General features: G+C 36.7%; 1 protein-coding gene across 2 annotated transcripts in view; it reads left to right on the top strand.

The window, feature by feature from the left end:
* Positions 1-13,502, top strand: part of LOC121415050 (beta-1,4-galactosyltransferase 6-like) — a 47,343-nt gene extending 33,841 nt beyond the window's left edge. For both annotated transcript variants that reach the window (XM_041608125.1, XM_041608124.1), the window contains 2 exons: positions 10,199-10,417; positions 13,229-13,502. In XM_041608125.1, coding sequence (XP_041464059.1) covers positions 10,199-10,417; positions 13,229-13,397 — 388 coding nt within the window. In that variant the 3' untranslated portion in view covers positions 13,398-13,502. The remainder of the gene's footprint in view (positions 1-10,198; positions 10,418-13,228) is intronic.
* The last annotated feature ends 597 nt before the right edge of the window (positions 13,503-14,099 follow it).

Raw genomic sequence — 14,099 nt, 5'->3', positions numbered from 1 at the left:
CATTTTTCACTAACTTTTCAAAAGTAAGTGGTGCTCACTCAAGCGGAAATATTTTTCGACAGTTACATCGTCATTTGCTTTATTGGACCTGTACCAATGTTAAAATGTGGAACAATCTTCAGGATATTACAAATGTATAATTTTGCAGGATTTTTTCAAAGTGTAAACTTTTTTTTGATACGCACTGTATAAAACATGGAAGATGATTAAAAATACATTTTGTACACTCCCAGTTGAAAAAGACCATTGAAGTATCATTATACACCTTCACTGGAATCCGTGCGCAAGATATATGTACCCATTTACAACACGTAGTGCATTTAAGTGTTTTATGATTTGAATTTACGTTTCTGTTACAAAGAACACAAGGAAATTGTACCATTACCCCAACAAGTATATGCAATAACAGCAACAAAAAAAATATGATACAACTATGGTATTAGAAAAAGTAAATGAATAAATAAATAATTGCAATATACATAAAAAAAATATGTTCCAAAGTACCAAAGAATTAACCGAAATAGTGACCCAAAGGTCTGTGTGGTAAAAAACGGCTACGTTTAGAATATTACAAAATGGTCCTCAACAGTTCAGAGAACAACGCCACTTCATCACTTCATTAGGCAAACTCCAAAGGTATACTAAATACGTTACAGTCAGTGTTCTGTAGACAAGATCAGATTAGTAGCTGAAATCAGTCATTGTTTACGTGCAATCACCTAATCCTGGGTGTGAAGGAAAACGCTGCATTGTACGTCGGACAAGCTTGATATTTAAAAAGAAAAGTTCAATAAAAAACAAGGTAATTCCGAGATCAGGCCGGGACTTCTATAAAATAATGTAGTTTGACCGCGATAACCTATAAAGAACAATATATAGTTCATTGGATCCTAATCCCTGAAGAGGTACTATATAATTGCTGATGCTTCCACTATTGTAGATGCTGCAGTAGATTATAATTTTCGAATGTGGGCTTCCTTTGTCAGTGTGTGTCGATGACAATCATCGTTTGTTATAACGCGAATGCGGCCATCTTGAGTCCATATACTTTTATATTTATTTTTGTATTTGGACTTGATTTCCCAAAACAGAGTAGATCTCGACTTAGTCAGGCTCTCCTGTATGAAGATGGGGTCTCCGTCGAGACCTCTCAAGATCCTCCTAGCTTGGTAGATTCGGTTACGAACGTCGTAGCTAGTGAAGCACGCGATGATCCCACGTGACCTCTCCCTTTTGGCGCCCAATCGGTGGGACCTATCAAAGTCGCCATCTTGAATGTTTATTTTCAGTTTCTCCTCGCATACTTTTTTCACAATCTCATTTGTGTTTTCATCCTCACTCTCCTTCAAACCATGAAACACAAGACAGTTCCTTCTCGAGTACTGCTCGGCTTCATCCTGTTGCTCCTTGATCATTTCTATCTCCTTTTTTAGACTGTTTATCTTTTCATCCCTCGACGCCATTTCAAAATTCAAATTTTCCCTAAGGTTGTCACCAACCTTTTGGGTAATCAATGTAGTCAATTCATCAATAATAGTAGCCTTGATCTTACTTACAAGGGGGTCGAGGAGTTCACTGTTGGCCTCAAGTACTCTCTGAACTTCCTCCCTTATATCCTTAGCAAGCCAGCGGCGTTCCGTTTATTCCTTGTCATGGCTATGTACTCTCAGTACAATTTACAAATAGTCCAAAAGGAGAAAATTATCATCAACGATGATAAAGATGGAATGTAGAATAATATCCAATAAATGATGAGAGTGAGGAGATATAACTCAATGAGGAGAAAGTAAGGATATCGGCCGTTCAAACACACAAAGTCCTTGGATCACGGAGCTCAAATCAGACACGTCCGTTCACGACGATGGTTCACTGGGGCTATATGACTCATTTGTCTTTTATTTGGGTGATTATAACAAAAATCATGTCAAATTAACTCTAAAAGGGTCGGGGGGGGGGGGGGACATCTACTCAATGGCGTACCTAGGATTTTCCATGGGGGGGCAAATTTGTCAGCCCAAAAATTTGACAAGCAAAAAAAAGGTCTTCAAACACAAATATGGGATTTCGTACCACAAAAAAAAAATGACAAGCAAAAAAAACCCCAAAACCTTCAAGCTCGTCAGAGGGGGCAGGGATACGTCCTTTGCATGGGTTGTGACTCGTCAGGGTGGGGCAGACTACCCCCCCCCCCGTAGGTACGCTAGTGCATCTACTGAAGCTTTAAAGCGCCATCGACTTGTAGAGAGAGCGAGATAATTTATCTAACCAATTCAGCATAATAAAGTCAACACAACTTGGCGAGATTTTTAAAGCTAAACTGAATTGTAATATTTGGATATATATATGGTCGTGTAAGATGAAGCCATTGCTGGATATTGGCTAGTCCCATGTGTGTTACATCGAGAAACTGTCGTTTGCTGTGTTACAGTGCGATGTCTCTGATCATTGCACGTGAAACCAGGTAACAGATTATATTTGCTAATTGACTGAGAATTATCTCTCTGCATTCAAGTTTCACCACGTGTTAATCAAGTAGCACCAATTTTTCTGGGAGTGCACCAGTATTATAAGATTATTGTGTGCTTTTATCGGGGAAAATCTCTCAACAATAACTTTCGAAACATATAAAGGTCTATATCGAACATACTCGTCTATAAGACTATATATACAATGATGCATATTTATCACGCCCTTACGTGCGGATTCGCAATCGATCCTATGCCTATATAAATATGCAGTGTATGAAGTGACTGTTTTCCTGTTTCATTTTCTTCATATCTATTACATCAAATTTCCATCCAACATGTCGGCTAAGGCCAAAGCTGCTGCAGAGGCAGCGGCCCTAGAGGCTGTCGAAGACTACCTCAAATCTGATACTTTTCTCAACGCAATTGAAAAGGCAATCGATAAGCATTTATCGAGGTTCATTCATCGCTTAGACCAACTTGAGAAATCTAATGCAGATTTGAAAGCAAAAGTAGAAAACATTGATGGAAAATCAGTGGAGCTTGAGTCGTCGCTTTGTGCCAAAGATGTTGAGATTAAGCGGCTTAAAAAAGTCGTTAGTGAACAGGCAACCTCTATCAATAACTTGAAGCTGGCAATGAATGAGGCCGATCAATATTCTCGCCGTAATTGTCTGAAGTTCTATGGTGTGAACGAGAATGGATCGGAAAATACGGATGAAGTTATTTGTCAAATAGCTGCTGAGCGTCTTGGTGTCCATCTAACCGTAAATGATCTCGATAGATCGCACCGTGTTGCTCCAAGGAGTGATAAAGCAACTTCAGACTCTGGATCTGCGGGCACCAATCAGAGGAACAAGAAGCCGCGTGCCATTATTGCCAAGTTTTGTTCATACCGAGTCCGTAACAGCGTGCAAGGAGGAAACTGAAAGGTACTGGTATGCCGATAGATGAACTCCTACAAACCAGGAACTTCTGTGGACTGCGAAGAAACATTCAAAGGTCAATGGAGCTTGGACCTCTGATGGACGAATCGTAGTCCTGTTAATTACCACGAATGGAAAGTCAATTCGTAAAACCATCCACTGTAAACAAGACTTGGAGAATCTGTAACCTAAGAGAAAAATCAATGCTGTTGCATTCCAATCTAGATTGGTTTATATCAATCGGTTTATTATCTGACTCTTAATTTAAATAGTATATTACCTTTTGTCAATTATTTCTCACGTGTTTGTGTTGTGTGTAGATTTTATGTTGTCCTGTGCGTCTTGTTAACGATGTCGAATGATGTAATAATAGAATCAAGTTTGAATAAAGATGAAACCATCAACAACTCATCTGCAAATTTAAACGATACTTACCTTCTTCCATTTGCAGAAATTGATGACTCGGAATTTGAATCCTTATTCCGTTTAACAAGAGAGTCCGTCGACACAGATAATATAATCTGTGGAAAATGGTCAGGACGAATATACCGACTCCACCAATGCGAAGTATTACTTGACCTCTGAATTTAATGAAATTATCAAAAACTCTGTAACAAAAAACTTTAGCACGATCCATTTCAATGCAAGAAGTTTATTTCAAAATTTTAATTACACAGTTTTCTCTCAAATATCAGATTTAGATTTTCAGTGATTGGGATAACGGAAACGTGGATCAACTCAAACTTTGATGTCCCCTTTTCAATTGAAGGTTATAAGTTCCTACATGTCGACCGATTAAATGGCCGCGGTGGTGGAGTTGGTCTATTTATTCGAGAGGATATGAATTACAAACTGTGTGATTTTTCGGAACACTGTGAAGGTGTCGATGTTTTAAGTATTGAAATAGTGTGCAAATCAGAGAAGAATATTGTGATTGGGATCATTTATCGTCAACCGAAATCGAGCATTTCTGCATTTACTTTATATTTTGATAGACTGATGAATCATAGTTATATAAATAACAAACGTGTTTTCTTTATGGGCGACTTTAACATCGATTTGTTAAAAAAATCTGGAAGCCCTCTTATTCTTCATTTTTTGAACCAAGTGATTTCATCGGGGTTTTATCCCATTATAGATAGACCTACACGAGCCAATAGTAGATCATCTACTATTATTGACAATATATTCACAAATGTTTTTAGTAGTTCCCCTCTGTCGGGTGCCTTTTTAACAGATATTTCCGACCATTTTCCGATCTTCCATTTGTCACATTTGTCAGATATTGTAACATATGAACAACGAAAAGTACAAACCTACGGGAAGATATCCCCTGACAGTATTAATAATTTTTGTGCTGATCTTTCAACCGTGGACTGGTCAGATGTATACCTTGTTCAAAGCCACCCGGAGAGGGCGTATGACTAATTTTATGATAACTTTATTACCTTGTATAACAAACATCTGCCAATCTGCACAAAGTATATTGGTAAACATCATCGGAATAGAGCGCAATGGATTACCCTCGATGTGATGAAGCTTATAAGAAAGAAAAACAAATGTTATAAATTGTATCTTAACTCTCCTACCAAAGTTAATCACGATAGATATAGACCAATTTCACAACGTGAGAGGGCAGCAGACTGGTCGCCATGCTGCGGTGGGCGAATCAACTTTTATAGTACACAAGTCAATAGGGTATTTGGTACATTCGTTCGATTTTTTTTTATTTTGGACCAATTGAGCAGATTTCTTGTAAGATTCACAATGAGCATTAATCGGAAAAGTTCAGGTCGCAGCTGTGCTGTGTTCAATTGCCACAACAATTGGAGAAAGCTTCAGGATTGGAAGCAAAGTGAATGTGAAATTCACTCGCCTTGGACTCATGGAGCCTGTTTGTGTGTGAAGCCGTACTCCCTGCATAGGTTTCCAGGCCGTGATGAAGGAATGCGTCGCCAGTGGCTCTCTCTTCCCCTTCCTCCTTTCTCCTTCCTCTCTGTTTTATTCTCTTGCCTTGCCCCCTCCTTTTGGATACTTATAGGCCTGCATAAAATGTGGTGGTGGTGGTTTTTTGTGGGGGGGGGGGGGGAGGAGGGGGGATTTATTTGATCATGCTTAGATGGAAATATCAGTCCCTCCCTCTCTCTCCCTCTCTATCTCACACTATCCCTCTCTCTCTCTCCCTCTCACTATCCCCTTCTCTGTATTACAACCCCGGGATTACAACATCCCCCTCTCCCCCCTTTCTCACACACTCTCTCGCTAGCCAACCCCCCCTCTCTCTCTCACTACCCCCCTTTCTCACTATTCCCCTCTCCCCTCTCACTATCCCCCTCCTCTCACACATACTCTCTCCCCCCTCCCCCTCTCTCATCCTCTCTCTCTCTCACTCTATGTCTCGTTCACTCTCCCGCTACTCTCACACAATTTACTAGCAACAAGAAGTGAGCTCCCTGATGAAAACCAACAGCGATTCTTGGTCATCAACTCACTTTTACTGACAAAACTAAGGGGAAAAAGTAGCCAAAGTGCAAGAATTCATCATACCTTCATCGGTCAGATATGGCCATTGTCTTACATCGTCTACCCAGGTGTCCATGCTTTATTTTATTGATTTATGATGAAGTTAATGACACAATATCAGAGCTTATCTGTAATCTTTCATTGAATTTGTACACAGAGCCAATCGCGGTCAGCGCACTTGCCCACCGCAGCAATGGCGTCGCCGATAGAGGGCCAAATACATAAACCGGCCGTGAAATTGGTCTATAAAAAGATTCGTAATATTGTTACCCTGAATCTCCGCCGGTTAAAAAGAAAATACTATTTTGACAAGTTTGAATCCATGAAAACAAATTCTAATAAAACATGGAAACTTATCAATAACATTTTGGGAAAACAGAAAAATAATTTTGATAAACAAATTTCTTTTTTACATAATGATTGTAACATTAGTGATAGTAGTGAAATTGCAGAAAATTTTAACGAATATTTTGTCAATATCGGATCGAGTATAAACAATGATCCTAATGAAGATAATTCTAATTCGTTTGATATTTATATGAATGACCCACTCTCTCATACTATGTTTTTTAAACCGATTACAAGAAAAGAAATATTAGATATCGGTAAATCGCTTAAACCTAATAAGAGTAGCGGATTTGATGACATTGATCCATCTGTTGTGAAAAATGTTTTACCTTTTATTATAGACCCACTTTTACATATCTTTAATTCCTCCCTTGCAACTGGAATTGTGCCTTCAAAACTGAAAATATCAAAAGTTGTTCCCGTTTTTAAGAAGGAGAATCCTAATTTATTTGTCAACTACCGTCCAATATCAATTTTGCCATGTTTCTAAAAAATCTTGGAGAAATTAGTTTTTAACAGACTGTACAATTTTTTATTACGTCATAATGTATTATATGATAGTCAATACGGCTTCCGTCAAAATTACTCCACTGAAATGGCAGTTATTGAAATTCATGATAGAACAAGTGGAATGCCTCTGGCCGTCTCACCTGCATCACGCGGTTCAATATAGCAGCAGTGCTGACTTTGAATACTACTCTAACTCGCACAAGATGTTCAGTGATACATGGTTACTCTTATGTCCACTTTTTATGAACTAGACCAATAAACTTACAGAGATATGATGGTTATTCAACAAAAAAAAACCAACATGGCTAAAGTTCACTGACCTTACATGACCTTTGACCTTGATCATGTGACCTGAAACTCGCACAGGATGTTCAGTGATACTTGATTACTCTTATGTACAAGTTTCATGAATGAGATCCATAAACTTTCAAAGTTATGATGGTAATTCAACAGATACATCCAATTCGGAGAAAGTTCATTGACCTTTGAACTTGGTCATGTGACCTGAAACGCGCACAGGATGTTCAGTGATACTTGATTACTCTAATGTCCAAGTTTAATGAACTAGACCAATAAACTTTCAAAGTTATGATGGTAATTCAACAGACACCCCCGATTCGGCCAAAGTTCATTGACCCTAAATGACCTTTGACCTTAATCATTAGACCTGAAACTTGCACAAAATGTTCAGTGATGCTTGGTTACTATTATGTCCAAGTTTCATGAATCAGATCCATAAACTTTCAAAGTTATGACGGGAATTCAACAGATATCCCCAATTCGGCCAAAGTTCATTGACCCTAAATGACCTTTGACCTTGGTCATGTGACGTGAAACTCATGCAGGATGTTCAGTGATACTTGATTAACCTTATGTCCAAGTTTCTTGAACTAGGTCCATATATTTTCTAAGTTATGATGACATTTCAAAAACTTAACCTCAGGTTAAGATTTCGATGTTGATTCCTCCAACATGGTCTAAGTTCATTGACCCCAAATGACCTTTGACCTTGGTCATGTGACATGAAACTCTAATAGGATGTTCAATAATACTTGATTAACCTTATGGCCAAGTTTTATTAACTAGGTCCATATACTTTCTAAGTTATGACGTCATTTCAAAAACTTAACCTCAGGTTAAGATTTGATGTTGACGCCGCCGTCGCCGTCGCCGTCGAAAAAGCGGCGCCTATAGTCTCACTCTGCTTCGCAGGTGAGACAAAAATCAGTGAGCTCAATGCCGGTAAAGAAGTTATAGGAATTTTTATGGACCTTTCCAAGGCTTTTGATTCTCTTTCTCATGATATTTTACTTAATAAGTTGGAATATTACGGTATAAGAGGGGTGTCTTTTAATTGGTTCAAGTCATATTTATTACATAGGAAACAATTTACTGTCTATAATAATACCCATTCGTCTTTCATGGAAATAAAAACAGGTGTGCCCCAAGGTTCTATTCTTGGGCCTTTATTATTTTTAATATATATTAATGACATTGTTAACTCTTGCCATGAACCACATTTTATATTGTATGCCGATGATACGTCACTTCTTGCCTCCCATGATAATATCACTACTTTAGTTGAAATTTTGAATAGAAATCTTGCCCAAATAGCACGTTTTATTGGAATCTTAAATCGTTTAAAATGTAATGTACCTAGTTATATATTATTTACTCTTTACAATGCTTATATTCTGTCCCGTCTTTCATATTGCAATTCAATTTGGTGTAATACTTATTCTAGCCATATACAAAAATTAATTATTCTACAAAAAAAAAGCAATACGTATATGTAAGAAGACAGATTATAATGCTCCGACTTCTTTGCTATTTAAATCATTACGTACAGCTAAACTTCCAGATATTACCAAAATTCAAATTGCTTCAATTATGCAACGATACCACACAAAAAGTCTTTCACCTTATTTAATGAATATGTACTCAATTAATGCAAACATTCACAATTACTTTACTAGAGCATTTAACAAATTCCACAGATGGACCTTTTCAAATGATAAATCTAAATATTCAATACGACATACTGGCCCCACACTATGGAATAGTTTAGACCTGAACACAATATAATATACAATTTAATAATATTTTTAAAAGACAATATAAAAAGAAATTGCTAAGCAATTATTGATTTCTCTTAACGTGGTTTTGTACTATTTGCTTATTTGATTGTTTATCCGTTTGTTTATATTTTTTTTGTTTTGTTTTTATTTTTTGTTCCGTTTTGTTTTACATTGAAGTTTGTTTGAAAGTTTGTTTAATTCATCTTTTGAAGAAATGACTATTCTTATCTCTATTCATTCTTTGGTACTTGCCGCATCCATACCATATACTGAATTTTATTTTTAACGATTGATATTTCGTGGGTATGTGCGTTTTAACAAGCCTTTTTATGGCTTTTTTGTGCATGCCCGATTTCCATTCATTATTTTGTTCATCTATATTTTTATAATCATGTGCCAACCATAATTTTATCATTACCACTATTTGTTTCAGTTATTTTTTGTTGATACCTTTGCTTTGTTTCATGTTATTTATATTTTTTCTTTGTGTATATATACTCACGAATTTCCTTGTTGACCATAGTAGATTGCGAGACAAATGAATACCCTCTAGCGATTATATATACTTTTGTTCTCATTTTGTTCTTTTTAATGAATTTGGAAATAAATACTGAATTGAAATTGAATTGAATAACGTATCTGTACAATACGATGGTATTTTAAAGCTTGCGTAGATATTCCTCAACGCTTCGCATAATTTTTCCGAAGCGCAGTAACAGAAACAGATTTTTTTACCAGAAATCCGCGTCATACGAAGTGCAGCTGAGAAAATATAAAAATTATGTAAGCCCTATTCTAATGATTTTTGCTATAATTATCTTGACTATAATCCTGCGCATCTTTCTCGTTAATAATAATGGTATAACATGCAACATAGCAATTAAAACAATGTTTATCAAGTTTAAGCTCAAGTTCAAGTATATAAGCGCTGCACACTGTTTGGCTTATTGATAAATAAATGATAAATCCATAATTTATTGTTCGAAATAGACATGAAATGAAATACTCCGAAAATTTGCTTTGCCCAATTGATCGTGGGCCCGGCAGCCGCTGTGCAGCGCCAGATCGACGAGGCTCTATCCCTTTAATCGTTGAACGCCAAACAGCGTAGCAGCAACTCTCATCTTTTAACGTCTTTTGGTCTGACGCGGCCGGGGTTTGAACCCCCGACCTCCCGGTTGTGAGACGGACGCTCTACCAACTGAGCCAACACACCGGTGATTGGGCCTACACTTTCCATGACCAGACACCAAATCACTATGATATTCCGTGTATTGCCCAGTTTTCTGCCTCTCATAATTTCATTGTAATATCTGCCTATCATTGAAATTTTTATTTATTGTATTAGGAACCCTTACTCGGTCGATTATGGAGGCATCGTTGGGATGACCGGGGAGCAGTTCATTACGGTCAACGGCTATTCTAACATGTACTGGGGATGGGGCGGCGAGGACAGCGATTTGGGCAGGAGAGTACGTCAGAAGTTTAAAGTCACCGAAGCTCGTCTAGGTTATTACCGTAACTTAAACCATGACGAGAAAACAAAAGAGGAAATGAGTGTGCATAGGTGAGTACAGCTCTAATTTGCATAATGTTCTGAGGTTTAATAAATAAAGCTCATACCGACTGAATTTCTGTTTGGTAGAACCATAGTATAAACGCATTGATTGTCAAGATATCAATCCATATCAGATCCCAATGAATACTTAGGTACAGTGGTTTGCCCACAAATGGGGTGTTTTGTCCATAGATGTTACCCACCTCTTGTTATGTCTCAAGGTATGCATGACAGGGGCGTCAATGATTCGGATAGGGGGGGGGGTAAAAATGTTAAGAAATTCGGGCAGGTGCATCAAAAATTTAAAAATTTTGTATGTGTAATAGTTTTCATAAAGCAAGGTTTAAATTGTTTTTGGTGCGTTCCGATGGTCTTTACAACATATATTTGCATTTTATGAATTTTTGAAGTAGTCAAAATTATGGCTGGGGATCACCATGCTTGCCTCAATATTTTCGTGAGGGCGATAGGCCTAGACTTTAGTTACATGTCACATACATAATTTTACTTTATGATATGGAAGCAACTTAAAAAATTGCCGATTTGCAATCATGCAGAGGGGGGGGGGGGTCAATCTTAATATCCTTGGTGTTCATCAAACTTAATGTCGACCCCAGAAAAATGTTGATTTGAATCAGCAAGCATAACACTGAAAATGTCATAAAAATCGGATGTAAAATAAAAAAAAGTTATACCATTTTAAAGTTTAACTTATTTTTCACAAGACAGTTATATGCAAATTAGTGAGTGGATGATGTCCCTCACTCACTATTTCTTTTGTTTTTTATCGTTTGAATTGAACAATATTTCATTTTTTTCACAGATTTGATAATAGGACCAACTTGAATGAACCATAAATGTTAAAACACATGTTCAGTGAGGGGAAAACCGTTTCACAGGACAATGAAGATAACATTTGAATATTTCATTTAATACCATACAAAAGAAATAGTGAGTAGGTGACGTCATCAGTCCCCTCATTTGCGTACCGACCAGGATGTTTTGTGAAATGAAGACAAACTTAAAAATGTTACAAATTTTTTATATCATGTATATTACGTCCGATTTTTAAGAAATTGTCAGTGCTATGCTTGTTGAATTTATTCAAAACATTTTTTGTTGTTGTGATGGACTTGTTCTTTAACAGCATGACGAACATGGATTACAAGAATCACGTGTTTCTAAGTAACCCATTGTAGTGGGCCATTAAAAAAAAACTAATGCTTGTAGAAACAGAGGGGCAATCTTTTGAACTTTTATCATTGATTTGATACCAAAATCACATTCTCTATAGCTTTAAGCTTTAAACTATGTTGAACGTTTTTGTAATTTTGTTTTCTTGACTATGGCCCGATTGATAGAACATAATGAAATTGAAGTTCATTCGGAGATCACTTTGGATTTTATTAAAAGGGCATGCAGAATACACCTTTTAAAATTGTAACTTTATAAGATCTAATTTAAAAAGGGGGAAAGGGAAAATGGTTGACTTCTTCATGATGTTTCCCGCCTAAATTACTCAAGCTCTATCATGTCTATTACTCTTCTCTAACAAAAATGTCTTATGGCAACCATTGCGATTTTTACCATTACATACCAGGGAGACGCTTTTCTTGAATTAAAATTATTTTTTTATTATTAGAACTGGATCTCAAGTATTTGTAAACCCACATGTGCCCAAGTTATATCGTTTTAGAGCTTTTAATTGAAAATATTACCCACGTCATCGCCCATCGAAAATCGAAATATATGCTATGGTCTACGTTTGAACCAAATTTGATGCGTTTAGAAGAATTTGAACCCAAATCCTCCCATTATAAAGAAAATAATACTGGAGAGCTTGGGATAGATAATAGATCATGGATATACCGATTATATTCCGCTCACAGAGAATTGATGAAGGTATACATTGTAAGAAAGTCAAATTTAATAATTTGTTTTTTTCGGAGCAGAAAATGAAACAATTGCAATTTCATACGAGGATATGAACAACAGCCGTTAACTCATGACTTCATCAGGGGGTTATTCAAGCTTACAGCTTCACTGTGGCGAAATGGGCCAAATATAAGGGGGGGGGGGTGGTAAGGCAGATGGGGCAAATAATTTCAAAGAGATGTGAGGGAATGAATCGATCGAGCAAAATCTTGACAAAATATTTAGAAAATGATAGGAAATTCCACTCTTTCCCTTCCCTTTCTTTCTTTTTATTATGATTGGGTGGGATGGGGAGGGGGGGAGCATGACCCCAATGCCCAAGCCCCCATTTGTGCGCCAGTGTAATGGAATAATAAACTACAAAGGAAAATGGGTGTCAATCCATCTGCAATGATTAGGTCCCCTCTACCTTGAGTTCACTTCTCCCGTTTTACTCTAAACTGCGTTGAACTTGAATCTGAGTTGAAGAATCTCATTTGGTGAAAAACAGAATAAGTTGAATTTTCCATGCCATAATGATAATAAATAATTTTGACAGTGATAATGATAATATCGCTAATAATGATGATGATAATTATAAAAGTAACAACAATGATAATAATTATTTCCATTTATGCTCTATATTATACTGTTTTTCTGTTTTACGAAGTAAGAATGCCCTTCTATAAAATTGTATTTTGTATTGCTTTATATTACTTTGTATTATGTTCTGAATGGAAATGATATAAAAGAATTGAATTGAAATTGAATTGAATAATAATAATAATAGTTACTACAATGATAACAATAATGATAACAATGATGATGATAGTAATATCAATTCTCTTTGTTCTCTGCTATCCCTCTCTTACTCTCTTCTCCCCATCTCAATCTCTCCATACACAGAATGTGTCTTTACAATTACGCACTGAACCGGATAAAATACGATGGACTATCGAGGGTCCGTTACGAACGTTCCGCCGACATTTTACTTTCTACATTGTATACCAAAATAACAGTTGATGTCGTCAAACAAGAATGGAACCGGGTGATTCCACCTTGCAATCGTATATGACGACGGTGACCAAGACCAGTTCATGTTTAAAGGGAAGTGAAACCTTTGGAACAAGATAGCTTGTGTGAAAACAGAAAAATCAAAGAAACAGATCAACCAAAGTTTGAGAAAAATCATACAAATAATGAGAAAATTATGAGCATTTGAATATTGCGATCACTAAAACTATGGAGATCCTCAAATTGGCAATGCGACAAAGATGTGTGATGTCACTTGTGAACAACCCTCCCCATTACTTTCGTAATATACTTCACTTAAATTGCCTCTTTTATCACATCTATCAGTAGATCACATGTCAGTTCTTTCTAGAGGAGGGCATGTAATACAAATTTTGAATGGATACACCACGGATAAAGAATTTGTATCGCAATAAGAAAAAGCAAAAAGATACATTTTGAGGGTATTTTATAGTCCATCAAAGGGAAAGTTGTTCACATGTGACATCACAATCCTTGTCGTGTTGCCAATAAGAGGGTCCATCGCATTAGTGATTGCAATATTCATATGCTCATAACTTTCTCATTATTTGTCAAATTTTTCTCAAACTTTCGTTGATCTGTTTCTTTGATTTTTCTCTTTCGACACAAGCCTACTTGTTCCAAAGGTTTCATTCCCCTTTAACTGTTATTTATGATCGTGCAATGGAGCCAGGCTGGCAATCATAACCGTCAATTTCGTGTCTGAGTGGGGGGTTTGAGGGTG

Source organism: Lytechinus variegatus, chromosome 5, assembly GCF_018143015.1.
Source record: "Lytechinus variegatus isolate NC3 chromosome 5, Lvar_3.0, whole genome shotgun sequence".
In the NCBI taxonomy this organism is placed as follows: domain Eukaryota; kingdom Metazoa; phylum Echinodermata; class Echinoidea; order Temnopleuroida; family Toxopneustidae; genus Lytechinus; species Lytechinus variegatus.
The sequence above is the reverse complement of the archived record's forward strand: the minus strand, read 5'-3'. Positions and strand labels throughout refer to the sequence as shown.